This window comes from Cervus elaphus, chromosome 23 (genome assembly GCF_910594005.1).
Source record: "Cervus elaphus chromosome 23, mCerEla1.1, whole genome shotgun sequence".
Lineage (NCBI taxonomy): Eukaryota > Metazoa > Chordata > Mammalia > Artiodactyla > Cervidae > Cervus > Cervus elaphus.
Genome location: NC_057837.1, coordinates 46718520 through 46742916, shown reverse-complemented (window position 1 = coordinate 46742916; position 24397 = coordinate 46718520). Strand labels below are relative to the sequence as shown.

At 40.7% G+C, this 24397-nt stretch overlaps 1 protein-coding gene across 13 annotated transcripts in view; it reads left to right on the top strand.

Annotated features, from left to right (window-relative positions):
• ZMYND11 (zinc finger MYND-type containing 11) overlaps positions 1 to 15730 on the top strand; it is a 74315-nt gene extending 58585 nt beyond the window's left edge. For 8 of the 13 annotated variants that reach the window (XM_043885138.1, XM_043885137.1, XM_043885147.1 and 5 more), the window contains 11 exons: positions 1957 to 2034; positions 2487 to 2579; positions 4456 to 4543; positions 5029 to 5084; positions 6206 to 6283; positions 7113 to 7231; positions 9691 to 9898; positions 10276 to 10344; positions 11113 to 11385; positions 11700 to 11885; positions 13605 to 15730. In XM_043885138.1, coding sequence (XP_043741073.1) covers positions 1957 to 2034; positions 2487 to 2579; positions 4456 to 4543; positions 5029 to 5084; positions 6206 to 6283; positions 7113 to 7231; positions 9691 to 9898; positions 10276 to 10344; positions 11113 to 11385; positions 11700 to 11885; positions 13605 to 13727 — 1371 coding nt within the window. In that variant the 3' untranslated portion in view covers positions 13728 to 15730. The remainder of the gene's footprint in view (positions 1 to 1956; positions 2035 to 2486; positions 2580 to 4455; positions 4544 to 5028; positions 5085 to 6205; positions 6284 to 7112; positions 7232 to 9690; positions 9899 to 10275; positions 10345 to 11112; positions 11386 to 11699; positions 11886 to 13604) is intronic. The other 5 variants (XM_043885145.1, XM_043885148.1, XM_043885143.1 and 2 more) reach the window with 2 other exon arrangements.
• Positions 15731 to 24397: the final 8667 nt, after the last annotated feature.

The following is a 24397-nucleotide window of genomic DNA, read 5'->3' as shown; positions in this document are numbered from 1 at the left end:
TAGTTCTCATGTGTTTGTGTGCCTGGAGATTACAGGGGATTTATTTATTTATCTATTTATTTTTTAATTGAAGGATAATTGCTTTACAGAATTTTGTTGTTTTCTGTCAAACCTCAACATGAATCAGCCATAGGTATACATATGTCCCCTCCCTCCTGAGCCCCCCTCCCATCTCCCGCCCCATCCCACCCCTCCAGGTTGATACAAAGCCCCTGTTTTTGGGTTTCCTGAAACATACAGCAAATTCCCATTGGCTATCTATTTTACATATGGTAATGTAAGTTTCTGTGTTACTATCTCCGTACATCTCACCCTCTCCTCCCCTCTCCCCATGTGGGAATTTTGTTTAAAAGTGTGAATTTACAAGCTACATCAAAGTCCCTTTTCCCAAAGATTATACAACCTGGGGTTCAGGAAATATCATTGCATTTTAAACTCCACATGTACACCATTGGCACATGGTCTTGGCCTCATGTCACAACCCGGCTTCCCTGGTGGCTTAGCTGGTAAAGAATCCTCCTGCAACACGGGAGACCTGGATTTGAACCCTGGGTTGGGAAGATCCCCTGGAGAAGGGAGGGCTACCCACTCCAGTATTCTGGCCTGGAGAATTCCATGGACTGTGTAGTCCGTGGGGTCACAAAGAGTCGGACATGACTGAGCGACTTTCACTTTGATGTCACAACCACCTGAGGAGTTAACAGTAAATGAATGAACAAATGGTGGAGACCTTTGCCTGGAAATTCCAGTTCAGATGCTCAGGGTGGGAGCCCACCAGTGTATCTGGAGTGTGGCCAGGGTGAGAAATGCGTTCTGCAGTCTGTAGACGGTAAAGAGTACGGCTGTTTACTCAGACGGCCTTGGAGTAAAGCTGAGCAGAGAGAGCACCAGCCACGCCCCAGAGCATCTGGGGAGGGGGCGGCGATGGCGCCAGACACGGAGTGTGCGAAACTGCATCTCAACTCAGGGGACTGTTTCCACTTTTGACTCAGATGCTTTCGTGCTGTGAATGTATAAGCACTTGGTTAAGCCATAGCAAAGGTTTGTCATTTACACGAGAAAACTTTGCTCCTTCCAATGTATTTAGCATTATTGAGATGACTTCCTGTGTGTAAAGTTCTTAGGGGAGTAAGTAATGATGTCACTGGGTAGAGACTGATAATACAGCAGCCTGAAAAGTTACAGTGTTTATTCAGTAGTGGGCCAGGCTGCTCTGTCCTCTGCAGGGCAGTCTGCTTATGGTCCAGTGTCTCTCGTGGTTGTCTTAGCCTCAGCTAAGAAGTTGAGAACATTGGTCCTTGTTTCCTAGCTGTCTAGAAGTGACATTGAAGGTAAACTCCTTCTTTAATTCGTGTGAAATTAAGTTTTCTGAGAGAAATTAAGAAACCTAATTAGCTTTTAGGCAAGACTAATGGAAATTGAAGTTATTACTGAAAAGACCCAGAACATTTCAAAGTAGATATGTAGATGTGTGTGCTGCAGTGTACGTAATTCCTAAGTGACAGACTTTTAATAACCTTTTAAATAGAGAATAACGTTAATAATTGAAATTCACTGTTCAACATTGTTATTTTAAAATATCCCTTAAAGGATTTCAGCCATTGATTTTTTTTTAATAAAATAAGTGATTCTACATTACATCATCATTATTGTTATTTTACTGTTATTGTCATTATTTTTTGTCATCTGAAAACTGAAATTTTAAAACATCAAGAAGAGAAAAATGAATAATTCTCTGAGGTATTATGTCAAGGATAGTATATTTTCTGATTCTTACATTGTTACATTAAATGCTACTTTTGGTATGCAAATTTTGAAGATGTGTTGGAAATACTACATTGTTTAAGAAAGTATATTTGCATACTATAATCTTTTATATAGAGAGAGCAATCTTTAGCAAGAATATAGACTTACAAATGATCAGATTTTTATCTTGGCCTTCTCTGTTTCCAACAGAGCATCAAGAAGAAAAACACCAACAAGCAGGAGATGAGCACGTACCTCAGGTTCATCGTCTCCCGCATGAAGGAGAGGGTGAGTCCCGAGGGCTCTTAGAATCGCCTAAAGCATGTGTATTCTTTCACAGTTCCTGACTGACAAGTAGCAAATACATGTAGTGCAGTATGAAGGGTGGAAACCATTGCTGTCTTGTGTTTTTGTGCTCTGAATAGTTCCATAAAATGCCCTTAGATTTGTTTTGCCTTTGTTTTCAACACAGGAATTTCTTTAGCTGCATTAGGTTAGAAACATTTACATTTTAAACTTCCATTTATCAGAAAGAACATTTTTATTGATACTTAAGTCTTTAAAATGAAACTGAATTTTCCAAAATAACTGTTCTTTCTACTCAAACCTTAAGGAATGCCACATTAAACTATAGTACATATACATCTTTCATTAAGTTCTCAAGTACTTGTTGTTTAGAAATTGATGTTTTACCCCTCTCTGTAGCCACATTTAAACTGATGTGTTTCATGACCTTTCAGGCTATTGACCTTAATAAAAAGGGGAAGGACAACAAACACCCCATGTACCGGCGACTGGTGCACTCGGCGGTGGATGTCCCTGCCATACAGGAGGTAAAGCTTGCCACGCGCAGCCCTGGCTGTGCACCTGCCCACCTCCTGCCTCAGCAGCTGTCCTTGCGAGGGGCGTGTGCACCCGCTGGCGCTCAGCAGGGGTCATCTCTTAAGAGTCTTTGTTTTAAGCAACCTGTAGATTCTTGACACTTGTTGATTAAAGAAAATGTATTACAGCCTGATCAGTGTAACCTTCCAGATGCAATCACCATGCAGCTGTGTCTTCCTGGGCTTGGCAGCAGCACTTGGGAGTTTCTCCCCAGGGAAGATGAGAGCGCAGACCTCAGGTCTTGGGGAACAATGACATGCACTTGAACAAAGCAGATTTTAACTAGAAAACTTAATCTCTCTAGTGAAGTTCCTGTAATTTTACCTACTTAGCTGAGGGCTATTAATGGGTTGTTAATATTTAATTACAAATGCAATGAACATTTTGACATGTTTCCAGTTAGATTTGCAGATACACCAATTCTGAACCTATGTGTCATTTCGAAGTGTTAAAATCTTATGGTTGGCCATAATAGGAGTAATTTTAAATCATCTGCTCTTTCCTTAATCTGCTTAATAGCTGGAAAAACTGAAGATGTAGTATTTCAGTGGAAGAAAGGGGCAAATGAAGGTTGTTCATAAAAATGAGCAATTTTAATTTTACCTCTTACCCCTATGTTGCCTAACATCTTGACAACAGTGAAGAGCCCGGCCGTCCCTCCTGCACTGCCCCTATGGCACCCCCACATTCTGCAGTCTGACCCCCCTCAGTCCAGGGGGCTCAGGAGCTGGGCTGATGGTGTCTTATTAGCATGTGCTGACCATGAGCAGAAGCACCCTGAAGGAAATGAACAGGAGGAAGACCTGGTTTTTATGCTTCCAAAGATTTATGGTAGAGACCAAAATGCTAGCTGTGATGATGCATGGGGACTTCTGGGTGTGGGTGTCCCCACCTGGGTGCAGGCAGGCAGCCTGGTGGTACCTTGCACCCCTGAGCCAAAGACCGTGAGGCGCTCAGGGTGGAGTTTGGAAGAGCCCTGTGACCCTTGATGCCAGACAGAAGCCATCAACTGTCTTGATGCGCAGAGGACCACCACAGACTTTATTTTAAAACTATGTCAGCCACCTAGCTCTAATTCAGAATTGCCTTGTCTTCTTTGTGGTAATCTGTCACAGAGACTAACAGCTCTTTCTTCTTTCAGTTTTATTTTCCTGACTTATAGAAATGGTTTGGGCTTCTCTGGTGGCTCAGATGGTAAAGAATCTGCCTGCAATGCAGGAGACCTGGGTTCGATCCCTGGGTTGGGAAGATCCCCTGGCGAAGGGAACGGCTACCCACTCCAGTTTTCTGGCCTGGAGAATTCCATGGGCTGTGTAGTCTACGGGGTCACAAAGAGTCAGACACAACTGAATGACTTTCACTTTCACTTTTCATATTAGTGCCTGTTCTCGAAACCAGAGCCCCGAGAGAGTTGCTGAGAAAGTCATTCTTATTTTTCAAAGAAGCCCTGTTAATTCTAGTACAGGCCTGTGCATAGCATATTCCCTATATGGTAGGTGTGTAGTTAGGTCTCATGAACCCCACTACCAAAGCTTTCATTATGTATAGCCCTTAGCCACAGCTTTTATCATTATTACAGATGAGATGTTCACACTGCAGTAACGTGGCTGAGAATGTGGGACCTTCTGCACTTCACTGTCCTGGAATACCCTGACTGTAGATGGAGTTGTGGGTTTCTTTTATGAACATTCTGTCAGTATGGACACAGGAGCAGTCGTAATGCCATTCTGGAAAATCTTGCTGTTTCCCACACTCTAACACTGTTAAATTGATGGCAAGTGTTTTCACTATTAACTGTTGGCCATTTTGTTTTTTTTCCCTCTGCAGAAAGTGAACGAAGGGAAATACCGAAGTTACGAAGAATTCAAAGCTGACGCTCAGTTGCTTCTCCACAACACAGTCATTTTCTATGGAGGTTCAATATTCTTTTTTGTGTAGTTTTTTTTAGTCATATGTTTACATTGCATGTTGAGAAATATCTTTTATAAAACATTACACTAAAACAATACCTGAACGATCTATAAGTAAGTAATGTTAGGGTTTAAACTTAAAAATATTTAGTAATATAGATAACTACATATAGCTTATAGAATTGACAGGCCAAAAGCAGAACTCTAGTATTTGTTTTTTCCCGTCAATATCCCCTCATTCAAAAGTAGTGAAAGAGGCCAATCTATACGGAGAGTATTAAGTTGTGTTGAATATAAAATTAAAGCCACCTATTTACTTTTCATTTACTGCCTGAATTTTATTTTAAATACATGTTTTTATTTTCCGTGGTATCTGTCCACTTTTGTTAAACTGAAAGAAAATTTAAATGGTTATATTAATTTTGGTAGTCTTGTGTTTCTTGGTAGTCCTGTGATTACTGGTAATAGATATCTGTCTTTATAATTACAGCAGACAGTGAGCAAGCTGACATAGCACGGATGCTCTATAAAGACACCTGTCATGAGGTACTGTCCACACCTAATACCTGAATGCTTGCTGTTTTCTACATTAACCTATTTTAGAATTCCATTCTGATATGTACATTTTAACTTTGCCATTTCTTTAAATATGATCGTATTTCCATGTTTGACATACATGGTATACAATGCAAACAGAGAGACGGGGGGCGGGGGAGGCTAGAATTCTGGCATAACTGTTCTCAGAGACTCTAATTCTGGGAATTAGACTTAGTTACTAAGTAACTTCTAGTTAGAACAAAAGGAAATTGTTTTCCTTAACTACCCTAAAGTGAATTAGTTAATATGACTGCATGTAAGTGTGTTGCACTGGGCAGGCACTCAATAAGTGTTACCCTCTTTGAATGAAAGATACAAATTTGAGTTCTTACTACACTACACAGGCAAAAAAGCAACCAAACATCAGCATTCATAATTAACAATATATGAAATATATATTTAGGAAAGATTTTTTTGGGTGGCTTTTCTTATTTGAAACATTCATCTATAACCATATTATCTTTGCAAAAGTGTCTCAATTTAAAAAGTTTTGTTTCTTTATTCCATTTCTGATATGACTTCCATTCATTAAACATGTTTATTGAGTGTGTGCTGTGTGCTGTGTTAGGAATAAAGTGGGCGTCAGGATGCTGGCTTCCTGCTCATACAGCTGTGTTCTGAGGAAGGAGACTGAGGAAAAGGAGAGACAAATCAGTTTCTTTACAGAAGTTACAAAAAATGTTGTGAAAGAAAACAGGACTGAAATGGAGAATGAGGCAGAGTAAGGGCTGCTTTTATTGGTAGTGGGTATTTTCTGTGGGCATATCAAGAAGACATTTCTGGGGAAATAGCCTTTCATCTGTGTGTTGAACTAGAAGGTATCGGTGAGGCTGGGGAGCCAAGGGCAGATGCAGTGCGCCCTGAGGAATCTGTCTTCTATTCCGAGTGTACTCTGGGCCCTCTTGGGAGGTTCAGGCAAGAAAGTGGCATTGGAGAATTCAAATTTGAAGCTTAAAGAACAAAATTGAAGGCTATCAACATGAAAGAGAATGCTGATTTACATGCATCTATCTATAGTTTTGTGCATGCATATATTTTATGTAAGCTAAATAGTTACTTTTCTTTTTCAGTTGGATGAACTACAGCTTTGTAAGAATTGCTTCTATTTATCAAATGCTCGTCCTGACAATTGGTTCTGCTATCCTTGTGTATGTGAAATTTTGAAATTTTCTTTTTTTTTTTTAACCTCTTCAGTGTCTCTGATGTACTGCTCTAAGGAAGTTTATTTCCAATTTGCTTGAGGATTATAATCCTTCTAAATATTTCTTTTCATATCATGCTCTTTATGGTTTTAATGAGTATAAAAAACTGAAATATAGGAAAAAACAACTTGGGATCAGTATCCATTTCTGACTTTAAAATGAGAACTTTAAGAACAGGAATAAACATTGAATCCCTTAATAAATAAAAATTTTTCATTCTCTTACAAGAAATCTAAGTTTTTATATATAGCTGTGTGATTTCCCCTAGAATGGCATGTTAGTGCCAAAGGTATCTCCTCTCCCCCTCCACAAGGACATAAGAGCCTGCCTGAAAGCTCCCACTTCTGAGACATTATTGTGCTCTTCAGTCACTTGACGGTCTCATTAAAATTTGCATCTCTGACTTAGTAGGTTGGGAGGAGGACCTGAAAATCTCCCATTTCTTACAAGCTTCCAGGGTTGGACTATATTTCATGAAGCAAAGTTAGGGTGTTCAGTTTGCCTTTGTTACTCACGTGGGGTTTGGTTTCCTTCCAGAGTTCCATGGGCTGTCAGGAGATTCTTTTTACTTCCACATTACTTATGGAAATTTTAATTTTTTGGTGTTTTTCTTGGAGGTAAAAATCAATCAATCCTGGGGTGGGGTACATTCTGTGTGTTAAGGATTTAGAAAAGAAGTATTGCAAATATTATACCTAAGTAGGTCAGTATTAATGATATACTTGTATTTAATACTTTACAAGTAATATGACAAGATAAAACATTTTATTTCCAGATACCTAATCATGAGCTGGTTTGGGCTAAAATGAAAGGTTTTGGATTCTGGCCGGCCAAAGTCATGCAGAAAGAGGACAATCAGGTTGATGTCCGCTTCTTCGGTCACCATCACCAGAGGTAATCACGACCCACAAGCCACCATCACCCCTGGGCCTCTAGGAGCCCTGAGGTGGACCCAGGCCTGCAGTTACCGGTGCTCTGGGTGCTTTGCCATCAGGAACAATGTGAAGTGTATTTTAAATTAAAAAATAAATCAGCATATAACTTGACTGGGCACTTAAATGGGACAGTTTCAATAGCAGAATTTAGAAGGGTGAACTCAGAAGGTGTCAGTGGTGGGCATTAAGTAGAGAACTTCTCAGGATGGTCCATTTCACAGAATTGTATTGTCCTTCTGGGAGTTTCAGCCATCTTTTCAAGGTTCTGTCAGAGTCACAGACAAAAATAATCAACTTGGGAGTGTAGGAGAGTGTGGGTCTTGTGATCTAAGAATGGATATGAGGGAAGAACTTTGACTTAGTGTTTTGAATTTCACTAAGTAACAGTTAGCTTAGAAAAATGAAGAATTGTTATGCAGAGATCACCATGAATAAATACAGTAAATATTCTTTAGCTAGTTCCTCATATCTCTGCACCTAGTGGGGGAAGGAAAAGGTAAACACGTGATTATGGACTGTTCCCTCCATATGCTCAAACCAGAGCCTGCTGCTGCCTCCCGAGCCCAGATCAGGTTGTGATGCTTTGTCCTGGTGAGCAGGTCTGCAGGGCACGCATGTCTGCAGTGCTGACTCTTCGTGCTGCCTGTGGTTGGAGGGTGGATGGCACAGGCAAGAAAGAAGGGGTACATCCTGTCAGATCGTGGGCCCACCTCATTGTGCACATATTCAGAGAATTCTGAACTCAGATTGACAGATGTGTAGGTATAGCCAGATCCAATTTTCTTTTTATTAAACTTACTCTAAATTGTGGGGTGCTTTCTGTTTGCCTTTTCTAGTGTAGATCAGACTGCATGTCTCAAACTTGAAATCTGATTAAAATTTATAGTAATGGAGATGATTGAGAGAATAGATATGTTGTATGAATTGCTTTGAGACTTAATAAAGTCTCACATTAAGAATATTCATTCATTTTTATTAAATCCAACGGATACGTAATTTAACAGGATAAAATTCTCTCCTAGGTCACAAGTTCATTCCAGGTAGTCAGCACTGCTTATGATGGAAATCCCCCTCAAAAACATACTGCTTTTAAAAAGTGTTTTAACAGTTTTTGATTGCCCAGTAAATGTTTGCTGACTGAAAGAGTAAATAAGAATACAGGATTTAATGGCAAGGAACTCTTCCACAAGCAAATTTGTATTTGCACTTTTTCTCAAGTGTAGTTTACTTTGGTTTCTCAATGTCAGATGACACTGTTAATGTAATATTTATAAACAAGTTCAAATTTAACAATGTCAGCTGTCATTAGCATGTAACCATATGGATTATTGTATATTAAAAATGTGCTTTTAAATTCTAAAGCAAATAGCTTAGTTTATACAAGCAAGTTAGAAGTCTGTGTTTATAACTTTAGGCATATATGCCAGAATTCTCTGATGCCTTCAGAACAGTTTTAGGTCTAGTATTTCTGTAACTCCATAGTAAGACTGGAAACAGTAAATCCTGGTTTATTCCTAGTGCTGTATCCCACCTAATATCCTCTCACTGGTGACATCCCTCCCTCTTCATGTCCAGAGTCACCTGAACTGTATATGCTGCATTGTTCCTCCTTGTTTCTCAGTTCAGGGCAGTGGCAATGCATGTAGAAGCGCTAGTGTATTTATTAGGAAACCTAACCATTAGGACCCTCGCTGGGTTCCAGCTGTTAATTAATAACTTACCTTAAGCCCATCTGGGCAACATCTCTGCCAGCCGTCAGACGAGGCAGGAACAGCCCTAGGACTGTACGCTCTGTGGTGCTTTCACTGGCCCATGGTCAGCCCCAGGTGAGTGGACACAGCACTCTAGTGGGAGACTAAGGCCAGTAGGTGATTCGTACCCAGGAAAATTTTCTTCAGTTTCTATTCTAGCTTTCTTCCCAATAGAACCAAATGTAGTTTTAGATCTACCCACTCCAGTATTCTTGGGCTTCCCTTGTGGCTCAGCTGGTAAAGAATCTACCTGCAGTGCAGGAGACCTGGGTTCGATCCCTGGGTTGGGAAGATCCCCTGAGAAGGGAAAGGCTACCCACTCCAGTATTCTGGCCTGGGGAACTCCACGGACTCTATAGTTCATGGAGTTGCAAAGAGTCAGAAACAACTGAGCAACTTCCACTCTCACTTTCTATAGTTCTAACATGCAAGTAGCTAGATTTTGAATAATTTATAGTATTCAAAACAATGAGATATTGAACACTTTAAAAAAGGCATATGAGTCATTCTCACCCTGAGAACTTTACTTTGATGACTGTGAAAAACAAGTCAATTCACCTTTTTTCTACTTGGTAAAAGTTTTTATTCAAGCCACTGTGCTTTACAGTGCACAGAGTTTCTGCTGTTTTGGAAACTTCTAACTATCCCTTTTCAATGTTGTTCACAGGGCCTGGATTCCTTCTGAAAACATACAGGACATCACAGTCAATGTTCACCGGCTGCATGTTAAGCGCAGTATGGGCTGGAAGAAGGCCTGTGACGAACTGGAGCTGCACCAGCGCTTCCTCCGTGAAGGGAGGTTTTGGAAGTCCAAGAATGAGGACCGAGGGGAGGAGGAGGCAGAGTCCAGCATCTCCTCCACCAGCAATGAGCAGGTAAGGGCACCAGTAAGAACCTGTCAGTTGTGTTCCAAAGGTGCAGGTGTCAGGATGCACTGGCGTGGAATGAGCAGGTTGTGACTTCTTCCTTTCACACATTTGTCAAGTGCTCTGAGAAACAAACCAGAACCAGTCCTAGTTCACAGAAGCCACCATCACCCTGATCCAGACATGACCAGCACATTAGCTCTTTCAGGCCCTCGGCCCAGAGGAATCATTCAGTGAGTGCCAACCACATGGTCTTGAAAGAGCTAATGTCACAGGGACACAGCAGGTGCCCACCTCTCCCCCATGGGTCCATGGCTAGTCTTCTCAGCAGAGAAGTGTTTTGTGGTGTCGGGAATAACGTGCTGTTACTTTTATAATGTCCACAGCTAAAGGTCACTCAAGAACCAAGAGCAAAGAAAGGACGACGTAATCAAAGTGTGGAACCCAAAAAAGAAGTAAGTTGCCCACCTTGCAGTGTCCAGGTGATAAGTGAAACAGGAAATACTTCCACAGTTGTGATCCAGGCAGTGCTCCTGACAGGTGACTTGCAAAAAGGACTGCCGTCAGTCCCAGGATAGCAACCAAGTTGGACCCAGGCTGCCCACTGCCCTGTCACTAGAGTAACACACGGGAGCATCCAGTTAAGCAGCACTGACCACATCTGGCTAAGTGGGACAGCCCTTTGCTGCATTGTCTGGGAACGTTGATATTTTCTCATGGCACTAATAAACAGTTTTTAGTGTTTACCCAGCAGATCAATGAGACCAGCATTTGAAAACTGAAAGAAACTATGGCTAAGTTCAGGCTTTTACAATTCTATAATCCAGGTATATTTTAAAACCAGGGCACAGTACTACCACATACTCAGTGAGGGGTGGTCTAGGGTATTTGTTTATGAATCTCATCCAAAGAAGTAACGATAAATTCTAACGATCTTACATAGTAAAGCTTTTTGTTCAGTCTCTTTTGAAAGGAAACATCATAATATTATTTAATGGAATTGTAAATGAAGTTCCTGTAGAATGACTGTACCTACAAATTGCATGTGTTTTAATTTTTTTTTTAATTTATTTTGAATTGTGGTTGAATACACAGAAGAATTTTCCATTTTCTTACATGATTGTTTAAACAGCAGTTGTATGGCTGTTTGTATCCCTCTGTTTTTCTTCAGATAGAGCTTGTTCTTGAACTAGTAAATTCTGTGGCACTTTCTTTATCCTTAGGAACCAGAGCCTGAAACGGAAGCTGTAAGTTCCAGCCAGGAAATCCCCACGATGCCTCAGCCAATCGAAAAAGTTTCTGTGTCAACTCAGACCAAGAAGTTAAGTGCCTCTTCCCCAAGAATGCTGCATCGAAGCACCCAGACCACCAGTGATGGAGTGTGTCAAAGCATGTGCCATGACAAGTACACCAAAATTTTCAATGACTTTAAAGACCGAATGAAGTCTGATCACAAGCGAGAAACTGAAAGAGTTGTACGAGAAGCTCTAGAAAAGGTAACACAGCCCTCAGTGCCAGTGCTGCCTTCAGACACACGGGTGGGTTAGGTGAATGGTCTTCATGTCGTGGTTTTACGTTGCTTAGGCATCAACGAGGTAGCAGCTCTTTAAAACAAGGAATATAAAAAGGCATCTTTTTACAATATTTTAAATAACAGGTACTTTTCTCACCTAAATATTTTATAGCCCTTAATGAAATAAAGGGAAGAGAGGTACATCAGTTAAGTAGAAACTATGTATTATGGTTTTGCTTAATGGTCTGTGTAAATTATGAGCTGACATACTGTGGGTTAACTTTTTTTTCATCTCAGCTGCGTTCTGAAATGGAAGAAGAAAAAAGACAAGCTGTAAATAAAGCTGTAGCCAATATGCAGGGTGAGATGGACAGAAAATGTAAGCAAGTAAAGGAAAAGTGTAAAGAAGAATTTGTAGAGGAAATCAAGAAGCTAGCAACACAGCACAAACAACTAATTTCTCAGACCAAGAAGAAGCAGTGGGTAAATACCACTATTTTCTTAGAATCTGATTTATGAAAAAAAAAAAAAAATACCATAGGTATGATGAAAATTCAGAAAGATCTTTATGGCATATGTAAAAATCCTGAAATACAGTCTAATGTGGAACTGTCAACTTTAATGAACTTAAACTGTATTTTAACTCCAGAGCCCACATTTCTCAGTATTTGCTCAAAATTATTTTGTTACATTGAGATTATGATACTTTGGGACATAATATATATAATTTATACAACTTTTCCATCTATGCAGGTATTTTATTTTGATAAGTGGGCTGGCCCTAATAGGTGATATTAACTTATAAAATTGTAAATGTAAGTATCATAATAGCAAACTAAGGATTTTCAGATTTTACTGCACTTAACATACATTAGCTTCTAGTGAAGAAATTGATTACTTTTGCTTTATAAAAGTAACATCTCACTGGTCTCTAACTTAAGAACTGACAGTTCACTAAGGATGGTGCCCTGTGGGTCTTCTTAGGCTGTTTGCTCTTCCGCAGTCTTCTCCCCTGTCTTGTTAATTTCCATTGACCTGTTGTCTTCGGCTCACATCTGCCTTTGACTCCCTCCAGTCATTTTTCACTTCAGTTAATGGAATTCTCAGCTGCAAGTCTTTTTGGTTTCCATCAGCATCTTTTTATTAATATTTCCAGTTTGTTCATACATCATTTTCTTGACTTTCTCCGTATCTTCCTTTAGTTCTTTGCACTTCTTTAATAGGTGTTTTAAAGTCTTTGTCTAGTATATCTGCCAGTAGGTTTTTTTACATGAACAGTTTGTTGATTGATTCTTTTTCCTTTGAATGGTCATACTTCCTGCTTCTTTGTATGCCTTGTGATTTTGTTGTTGTTGTTGAACACTAAACATTTGAGTCTAATAATATGGTAACTGTAACTCATTTTCTCCCCTTTATCATAGTTTGCTGTTGCTGTTTCTTTGTTATGGCTGTCTGTTCCCAGGATCAGACTGAGGTGTAAATTAAATGTCTTCTTAGGTCTTTTCTAAGCCTCTCCTTGGGTTTGCACATTGACTTCCTAATTCCCCTGTATGTGCAATTGATTTTGAATGGCTTGCAAAAGGGAAGTCACTTCAGAGGGAGGACTTGTGATGGGTGGGGGAGGGGTGCAACTATTAATAAAGTGGCCCGCCCATCTGACCAGAAGCAGCAGTCTGCAGAACACCTGCCAGGGGGCTCCCTGCATAGCCACCTGGGGCTGCAGGTGGGGAAGAGGTAGCTGTTTCAGTGCTAAGAGCCAAAATGACCAAAGTGACCATAACTTATTGTTCCACCCTTTCCCAGACCTCAGGGTTCCAAAACAGTCCCTTTAGATTGTGCAGCAGAGCTGGTGTGTGTGGCGGGGGGGTGGGGAATCCTTGTGCTGCTGCTCTGTCATCTTTTCAGAACCTTCAGACCTTTTTAGGAAAAGAGAAATTATTTATGCTTGTGTGCTGTTGATGTTAATGACCTAGTACAGATGGAAGAAGTTGATGTTGTGCTGAGTAAGCTTGAGATTGCTGATAATGACTGCATGCTGAGCCTCTGTCATCCCATTGTTTCCCTACTGTCCTGCTCAGGACAGAAACCGTGTTTTGATGTCCTAGTTTACACTTGAGTTAGAAAGATCTTTGAAAGCACAGTTTTAAAGTCTGTAGTTGTACCCAGTTTCGTTTACTTGCTGGTCACGGTTTCTTGCTACAGTGCTACAACTGTGAGGAGGAGGCCATGTACCACTGCTGCTGGAACACATCGTACTGCTCCATCAAGTGTCAGCAGGAGCACTGGCATGCGGAGCACAAGCGCACCTGTCGCCGGAAAAGATGAAGGCTGGCTCTTCCTGGAGAATCACTGACGACTATTCCTCTCAGACACAGCGGTTTTTGTTTCCAAGAAGCCAAAATTGTTTAGAATTTGCTTCCCATTTTGCACCAGCCTTTAAACACTTTTCGTGGAGAAATTTTGCACAGTAGTTTAAATCTTTTGTTAACGGCTCCTCTGGAGATTTTCAGGGGGTAAAAGTAACATCAGTGGAGGGTATTATTTTAAATAAATTTTAATTGAGAGTTTGTTGCATTTTCAGCAAATTTTAAAACATTTTTAGGTTTTACAGAGATTTTAACCTTTAAACAACAGATCTTTAAAAAACAGGTGAATTACAAGTGAGTTTAACAAAGAAACATTTAAAATAGATCTGAATGTAAGAACTACAGAACTGTTTCAGAAATAAAACATACTACCTTGATGTGAAATTTATTTCTTAACCTTGTTGAGCTGGTTTTGTTCAGCTTACTTTACTGTTTAAAGGCATTATCTATTGGTTATGCCAGTGGGTATATGATTGAATTTAGGGAACAGGGTTGACACAGCAGGTGCTAGTCCTGCATATTTTTTCTTAAATATTTCCCAATTTGTTTTCATTATTTCTTTTCAATATATAACTTTTATAACAAATTATTAGCTTTGATCTTGTAGTTTAAAATTGCAGGGAACTGGGGTAATCTTTTACTGAGCTGGATCTTAGAGAAAATGAATATTTAAATTTTAAAGTTTGCACATTTCATCTTTGTCCTAACATGAGTGCTTGTAACAAAATAAACAACAAAAATAAAAAGCCAAAAACTACCTTTATCCATACATGAAATTATAGATGAGGCATACAGATTTCTTTAATGCTTCCCTTCCCTCCCCAAGTGTCATCTGATTGCCTACTATCTGGTGTCACCTCTTCTATTGTAAGTTAATACTGAAAGGAAAGAAAGCACTTAAGTTTCACAGAAGCCGTTATGTTTGTAGTAATGGATCATTGCCTACTAATGAACTCCATCACTGTACACAGAATGAAGAATAATGCATGTTAATTTTCTTGTATTAAAGATGCCGTGATTTGTAAAAAGTCTGTATTTTGCGGAATGTCTGGATTAAGAAGCATTACCAATAGGAATGGATCGATAGTTGAATAATGATTTTTTTTATACACAGATATATAAAATACAGCCAGGAAACCTTAATTTTAAAAAATAAAACAAACCCTCACAATTTATGTTTTTTCAAAGACTGACCTTAGACCAGTCAAATTCCCACTTATCATTTAGTTATTTTTAAGTTTAGAGAAATAATTTGTAAATATTTATTTACACCTTTGATATTTATTAAAGCAATTACACACAATGTAAGTGAGAGAATCAGGAGAAAAACCTTTCAAAAAGTTTTCTCCAGGTTTGTCAGGGTCACTCTAAAGACAAAAATGTACCCAAGTCTTCTGTGAAATAATCACCCACCCAGTCCTAATGCTGTTGCAGATGGTGGTGACACAAGTTAATCGACAAGCGACTGCCTGGTGGTGCCCCGTGGCTTGGAGGACCTGTCTGGTAGCCACACGTCAACAGCGTCCCTGAACTATGCAGGCACGTGGCATTCTCGGTCCCTCCTGTTGCTGTGAGATTGGTCAACGTCGCCACGGTGCTGTGGTCCGGTCGAGACGACGTAACTGAGAACACTTACCTTCTCTGATTGTTTTCCAAGTTTTAAAACTTCGATCCACCCCTATGAGAGCAAGTTATTGTGGAACTATTTTTGGTGTGAAATCATTCCAGAGTGTGTACTATTTACCGATAGCTGCATGAAAGTAAGACTCGTGTTACTTTGGCTTTTTTGTCTCCGTTGACACGGTTGCACATTTCCAAGTTACTACAGTGTGAAAACTGTGTGTTTAAAAAAAAAAAAAAAAAAACAAAATTAAAAAAAGAGATTGTGGCCTGGTTTTGTAAAAGTTTTAGGTAAAATTACAATTGATTGTTTAGGAATCATTATTAAAAATTTTCTGCAAATCATAAAGCTATATCAAGGTGTTGAGCTTAGCCACTATGCACATTGTAATTACTCATTGTGGCTGTCCAGTTCTTCGATGCATTCTGGCATTTTGTAAGCTGCTCTGACTAGCAATATATAGACTCATTTAATGTGTTAACATTGGTTAATAAATGTATTTAAAAAAACTGCCTTTAATAAATTGTTGATTTAGTCCATTCCCCTAGGCCAAAACAAACACAAGTATATCACATAGTAATCATATACTGTTGGCTACCTGCTGGTGACTAACTTTATATAAAATCAGTGTGTTAAAAACAGTTCTCTTAAACATTATGTAAAGTTGGATTTACTTTTACCAGTTCTCAAAAAATTCAAATTTGACTACAAAGCCCTTTTTCTTGACCTTTAGACTAGGCTGAACATACAGATAGAAAATTGTTCAATAAACATTTGACATTAGTCAATACCATTGATTTCAATATATCCAGACTCAAATCCATCATCTTGTTTTCACTTCACTCCTCCAACCAATTCCCATGATGGTGATCTCAGTTCAAGCCAGCATCACCCTCCTGCCCAAACCACAATGCAGAAGTGGCCCAACCCTCTCTTTGCCTCCCCCTCTAATTCAGTGGTTCTCAAATTTCTGACATCAGGATCAGAAGAGGGCTTGTTCAAACAAACACTGCTGTCCTCTCCCCACTCCCACTTTCATTGCTAACAAGTTCCCAAGTGTTGCTGATGAGGCCATCCTTTCAAAGGCACTGCTTTACTGATGGAAATAAACAGATATGCAGAAGGTCCCAGTATCTTACAGAGTCCTAGGGCCCATTCTTAGACTTCCACCCCCAGAAGGATCCAGGTCCCTCAAGTTAGCAATCCTGGATCCAGCAGGATTAGGCAAGCCAAGAATAGAATCGGTAGTAAGAGTGCTGTCACTTATTTAGATCAGAGGCCCTCAAACATCCAAGTGCACACAAACAACCTGGGGGTCTAGTTAAAGTGCAGAGTTCAACTTAGATCATCTGGGGTGGGTGGAGCTGGGCATTCTGCCATTCTGGCCACTGATGACACCTGAGAGGCAAGTTCTTGAACTCCAAAACTGCAACTCGCTGCTGAACAACCATCGACAGGAGAAGGTTGGATCCCATTTAAAAAAAAAAAAAAAAAAGATACCCCACAGCAAAGGCAAAGGAGAAGCCCCAACGAGACAGAAGGAGGGGCGAAATTCCATTTAGAATCAAACCCATACCCGTCAGAGACGCTAGGAGGACTCAAACAAAATCTTGTGGGCACCAGGATCCAGAGACCCCCACAGACTGAGCCAGACCTGCCTTTGAGTGTTTGAGTGTCTCCTGCAGACATGGGTCAGCAGTAACCTGCCCTGGGGACAGGGGCTCTGGTTGCAGCAGACCAGGGTCATGGAGCATGTAACACAAGCCCTCTTGGAGGAGGTCGCTATTAGCCCCACCATAAAGCCGCTGAGCAGACGACCCAGAAACTGCAGAAGAATTATACCAAAGAAACTCTTGCACTGTCAAGAAAGTTCTAGGACACCCAACAGAGTTCCCAACTTGGGGATCTGACAAAGGGACTGAGAACCCCCAAGGAACCTGACTTTGGAGGCCAGTGGGATCTGCTTACAGAACTTCCACAGGACTGGGGAAACAGACTCTTGGAGGGCACAAACAAGACCTTGTGTGCACCAGGACCCAGGAGAAAGGAGCAGTGACCCCACAAGAGACTGAGCAAGACTTGCCCATTAGTGTCCAGGAGTCTCCAGCTGAGATCTGGGTCAGAGGTGGCCTGCTGCAAGGTCAGGGGCACTGAATACAACAGTGCCTGCACAAGACCTTCTGAAGGAGATCACCATCACCTTCATTACCACTACCATAGTTTGGCAACAGAAAACTACCATAGATTATCAACAGAAAATTGGATTGAAGATTTACTGAGCATGGCCCCATCCATCAGAACAAGGCCCAGTTTACCCCACACTCAGTCTCTCCCATCAGGAAGCTTCTATAAGCTTTTATCCTTATCCATCAGAGGGCAGACAGAATGAAAACCACCATCACAGAAAACTAATCAAACTGATCACATGGACCACAGCCTTGTCTAACTCAATGAAACTATGAACCATGCCATGTAGGGCCACCCAAGATGGACAGGTCATGAAGGAGAGTTTTGACAAAACGTGGTCCACTGGAGAAGGCAATGGCAAACCACTTCAGTATTTTTGCCTTGAGAACCCCATGAACATGATGAAAAGGCAAAAAGATAGGACACTGAAAGATGAACTCCCCAGATCAGTAGGTGCCCAATATGCTACTGGAAATCAATGGAGAAATAACTCCAGAAAGAATGAAGAGATGGAGCCAAAGCAAAACAGCATTTAGTTGTGGATGTGACTGGTGATGGAAGTAAAGTCTGATGGTGTAAAGAACAATACTGCATAGGAACCTGGAATGTTAGGTCCATGAATCAAGGTAAATTGGAAGTGGTCAAATAGGAAATAACAAGAGTGAATATCGACATTATAGGAATCAGTGAACTCAAATGGACTGGAATGGGTGAATTTAACTCAGATGACCATTATATCTACCTCCGTGGGCACAAATTCCTTAGAAGAAATGAAGTAGCTCTCATAGTCAATTTAAGAGTCTGAAATGCAGTACTTGGGTGCAATCTCAAAAATGACAGAATGATCTCTGTTCGTTTCCAAGGCAAACCATTCAATATCACAGTAATCCAAGTCTACGCCCCAACCAATAATGCTGAAGAAGCTGAAGTTGATCAGTTCTATGAAGACCTACAAGAACTTCTAGACCTAACACCCAAAAAAAGATGTCTTTTTCATCATAGGAGACTGGAATGCAAAAGTTGGAAGTCAAGAGATAACCTGGAATAACAGGCAAGTTTGGCCTTGGAGTACGGAATGAAGCAGGGCAAAGGCTAACAGAGTTTTGCCAAGAGAATGCACTGGTCATAGCAAACATCCTCTTCCAACAACACAAGAAAAGACTCTACACATGAACATCACCATATGGTCAATACCAAAATCAGACTGATTATATTCTCAGAAGCTGAAGATAGAGAAGCTCTATAAAGTCAGCAAAAACAAGACTGGGAGCCGACTGTGGCTCAGAACATGAACTCCTTATTGCCAAATTCAGATTTAAATTGAAGAAAGTAGGGAAAACCACTAGACCATTCAGGTATGACCTAAATCAAATACCATACAATTACACAGTGGAAGTGACAAATAGACTCAAGGGATTAGATCTGATAGAATGCCTGAGGAACTATGAAGAGAACTTTGTGACATTGTACAGGAGGTGGTGACTAAGACCACCCCCAAGAAAAGAAATGTAAAAAGGCAAAATGGTTGTCTGAGGCAGCCTTACAAATAGCTGAGAAAAGAAGAGAAGCTAAAGACAAAGGAGAAAAGGAAAGATATACCCATCTGAATGCAGAATTCCGAAGAATAGCAAGGAGAGATAAGAAAGCCTTCCTCAATGATCAATGCAAAGAAATAGAGGAAAACAATAGACTGAGAAAGATGAGATCTCTTCAAGACAATTAGAGATACCAAGGGAACATTTCATGCAAAGATGGGCACAATAAAGGACAAAAACGGTATGGACCTAACAGAAGCAGAAGATCTTAACAAGAAGTGCCAAGACTACACAGAGGAACTATATCAAAAAGATCTTAATGACCCAGATAACCATGATGGTGTGCTTATCACCTAGAGCCAATATCCTGGAGTGCGAAGTAAAGCGGGCCTTTAGGAAGCATCACTACGAACAAAGTTAGTGGAGGTGATGGAATTCCAGCTGAGCTATTTCAAATCCTAGAAGATGATGCTGTGAAAGTGCACTCAATATGTTAGCTTATTTGGGAAACTCAGCAGTGGCCACAGGACTGGAAAAGATCGGGTTTCATTCCAATCCCAAAGAAAGGCAATGCCAAAGAATGCTCAAACTACAGCACAATCGCACTCATCTCACACACTAACAAAGTAATGCTCAAAATTCTCCAAGACAGGCTTCAACAGTACATGAACTGTGAACTTCTAGATGTTCAAGCTGTATTTAGAAAAGGCAGAGGAACCAGAGATCATATTGCCAACATCCACTGGATCACAGAAAAAGCATCACTTCCAGAGAAACATCTACTTCTGCTTTACTGACTACACCAAAGCCTTTGACTGTGTGGATCACAACAAACTGTGGAAAATTCTTCAAGAGATGGGAATTCCAGACTACCTTACCTGCCTCCTGAGAAATCTGTATGCAGACCAAGAAGCAACAGTTAGAACTGGACATCAAACAACAGACTGGTTCCAAATTGGAAAAGAGTACGTCAAGACTGTATACTGTCACTCTTTTTATTTAACTTATATGCAGAGTACATCATGCAAAAATGCTGGGCTGGATGAAGCACAGCTGGAATGAAGACTATCAGAAGAAATATCAATAACCTCAGATATGCAGATGACACCATCCTTATGGCAGAAAGAGAAGAAAAACTAAAGAGCCTCTTGATGAAAGTGAAAGGGGAGAGTGAAAAAACTGGCTTAAAACTCAACATTGTAAAAACTAAGATCATGGCAAACAGGTGGGGAAAAAATGGAAATAGTGACAGACTTTATTATCTTGGGCTCCAGAGTCACTGCAAATGGTGACTGCAACCATGAAACTAAAAGACGTTTGCTCCTTGGAAGAAAAGCTATGGCCAACCTAGACAGCATATTAAAAAGCAGAGACATTACTTTGCTGACAAAGGTCTGTCTAGTCAAACCTATGATTTTTCCAGTAGTCATGTATGGATGTGAGAGTTGGACTATAAAGAAAGCTGAGCGCCAAAGAATTGATGCTTTTGAACTGTGGTGTTGGAGAAGACTCCTGAGAGTCCATTGGACTGCAATGAGTTCAAACCAATTAATCCTAAAAGAAATCAGTCCTGAATATTCATTGGAAGGACTGATGCTGAAGCTGAAGCTCCAATACTTTGGCCACCTGATGCGAAGAGCTGACTCATTAGAAAAGACTCTGATGCTGGAAAGACTGAAGGCAGGAGGAGAAGGGGATGACAGAGGATAAGATGATTGGATGGCATCACTGACTCAATGGACATGAGCCTGAGCAAGCTCCGGGAGTTGGTGATGGACGGAGGCCTGGCGTGCTGCAGTCCATGGGGTCACAAAGAGTTGGACGTGACTGAGCGACTGAAGTAATTATTATTATTAGATATTACTACTAAATATTAAACCATTAAATAGTATCCAGTAACATTAACTATTAAACCATATAAAAGGAACAGGTTAAATTAATTTTAACATATCCTACCTAACCTCTGGAAAATAGTGGAAGACAAAGGAGCCTGGTGTGCTACATACAGTCCACGGGGTTGCAAAGAGTTGGACATGACTTAGTGACTAAACAACAACAAACCTAGTATGTCCAGAATACTTCAAAATTTAACTTATATAACAATGAGATATTTTACATTGTTTATACTAAGTCTTCAAAATGCAGCATGTGTTTCATGCTTTCAGCAAATCTCCATTTGGACCAGCCATGTTACATTCTCCTGTGGCTGATGACTACCCACACTGGACAAAGCAAGCTAAAAACAAGAGCTTTGTGTCACCAAGTTAAGTGCTCCCGTCAGCACCTGACCAGTTGTCAGTATTCATTAAGCAAATGTGTATTAGAAGGCCTGCTTGATACTTAGGAGTTGATAAGAATTTATCAGTTTTCAGCAAAACTTGACCTCTTTTAATGGTAGGTTCTTAATTTTTCAGTCTGAATTTTGAGAGCTTAGAAATCTTCAAGTCAGCAAACCTCTAAACTGACATTTCAATTAGGCAGCCCTGCAAAGGTGTCCTAAGGATGCCTTTGGCTCTATAGGGCAGTTGGAAAACCTTTACCTAACTCCTCAACCTCACACTGAAGAGGAAGTTGAGACCCAGGGCTGCTTCAATTCAGGAACCACGTTCATGGTATCATATTGCTCTTCCACAGCCCCATGAAGATGATCTGTGGTCTAATAAAATCCAGCAATAGTAAGAAATAACCCCTGCCCTCCAGGAACAGGAAACAGTGTAAGTGAAGGTACAGATTGCTAAAGCAGCTTTCTAGCAGACAGTGTAGACATTCATTCAGCACTTGTGTTGTATGCCAAACGCATGATAAACAGCACAACATGCTTCCAGTCTCTATGTAGCTTATATTCTAGTGAGGGCATCGTCCAAGTAAGTGCAGCATTAATTATAACCCAGAGTTCAGTGCAATGAAGAAAAAATACAGGGCTACAGGATACCGAGAAGGCTATGACAAGAGGGGAAACCATTAGGGGAGGTTTAAAAACCTGTATGTCAGCTGAGACATGAAATGTAAGCGGGAATCGCTGGAGAAGTAAGGCGAATATTCCAGAGGATCGAACATGATTTTGGATGATTCATTTTTTCCTTCATATTTTTACTATAACTGTAACTTTTAAGACCAGGAAAAAAACTTATAGAAGAAAAACAAAATTCTTGCTTAGAGAGGTCTAGAAGGTGAAAGGAAGCCATCAGAGAGGAAGCAGGACTGAGGGGTGCCATGACTGAACATCTAGAGGGAAACCAGCACAGTGACTGCAGAAGACAAGGGGAGATGGCTCAGAACGGCAGATGAAGAAGTGATTCTGTAATTGCTTTACACCAAGCTTTCCTCTGAACCGGGCTTGTTCAGTGAGTAAGGTCACAGGCAGTAGGCAAGGTTCGGTTTAAACAAAACAAATTATTATATATCCTTTGTTGGAAAAAAAAAAAAAAGGAATGACAACCCACTCTTTTCTAATTCATTTTAAAGAGGATCATAAAAATTAAGAACGTGAAACTGTAATTCCTGTAACCTTTTAATAATTACAGCTGCTGAGTTCTGCTCCCAGAGGTCAAGACGTGGCTGTGGACCACACTGTTTCCACTTGTCTGCCTCCGGTTTACATCTTGTGACCTGTATTCAGCTTCATTCTGCTGTAGATCTTTAGGGCAGAGTGTAGGAGTTCCTCTTATAAATAAATCACTTCCAAACATTTTATTTTGGATTTTACAGGAGTTTGAGGAGTTTCTGCTTCTGTTCAGAAGCAGAAAACAGTCTTAAGCACTGCCCAAGAATCCCACAGAGCCCTCCCTCAGACCCCAGCACCTTCTTGGAGAGTGGCTGTGACACCCCTACACTGGGTGGGGGTTGGGGGGCTCCTCACCTTGTTGTGTAGGGGGCTCCTCATCTGACCTGTGGGCGAGGAGCTGCATCTGCTCTGCTCCTGGTCCTTATCCTTGGCCGCCCTGAGCTTGGGTCTGAACAGAGAAAATCCATAATTAAGAAAGGCTCAGAAGAAAGGATGAGGGAAGGACAGACCGGTGGAAGAGGAAGTTCACCCGGCAGAAGGTTCCATGTACAAGTTACATCTCAGTCCTTATGCTGACTGTCCCCTGGGGAAGCAGCTGTCAGGGAAACCAGCATTTCAGCTCTTTATCTGTGTGGAAGCTACCTTTCCATGTCTGTCCATCTATGTATCATTTACCTCTGTTCTAAAACCCTTCCTTCAGCTCTGGGAGTGACAGTTGTCTCCAAGCCCCTACCTGTTCACACCTATCTTTTTTTGTTTTTCCTTTCTCTTTTGACCATCCAGCTCAGGTCCCACAGTGAACTTTTCTTTGAAAATCAGTCCTTCCCCTCTGGTCTGATTAGTAATTATGACCAGTTCCTCTAGCCGCAGCAATGGCTGCTATCTTGATGCATGTAGGTACTTCTTGGTCTCCTAGAAAGGGTTCCTCCGGTCAGTAACCATAGTCCAAGGCTCTGGGGTGTGAAACACATGGTAGGAAACCAGGAGTGAACTTAAGTCCTAGGTCTCTGACATACCTATGCTTTATTATGCTTCTCTTCCCCACCACCTCCCTACCCCAGAGAATTCTGTTTCAGACTGTACAATGAAAGAGGAGATTTTTTAAAAGTAATCTAGTTTATGCACATGCTCAAAATCCTTCAAGCTAGACTTTAGCAGTATGTGAACAGAACTTCCAGATGTACAAGCTGGATTTAGAAAAGGCAGAAGAACCAGAGATCAAATTGCCAACATCCACTGGATCATGGAAAAGGCAAAGGAATTTCAAGAAAACATCTATTTCTGTTTCACTGATTACACTAAAGCCTGTGACTGTGTGAATCACAACAAACTGTGGAAAATTCTTAAAGAGATGGGAATACCAGACCACCTTACCTGTCTCCTGAGAAACCTGTATGTGGGTCCAGAAGCAACAGTTAGAACCTTACATGGAACAACTGACTGTTTCAACATTGAGAAAGGCATAAGACATGGCTGTATATTGTCACCCTGCTTATTTAACTTATATGCAAAGTACATCATGCGAAATGCCAGGCTGGATGAAACACAGGCTGGAATCAAGATTTCTGGGAGAAATATCAACAATCTCAGATGTGCAGATCATACCACTTTAATTGCAGAAAGTGAAGAGGAACTAAACAGCCTCAAATGAGGGTGAAAGAGAAGAGTGAAAATGCTGGTTTAAAACTCAACATTCAGAAAACTAAGATCATGGCATCCAGTCCCATTACCTCATGGCAAACAGATGGGGAAAAAGTGGAAACAGTGACAGATTTTATTTT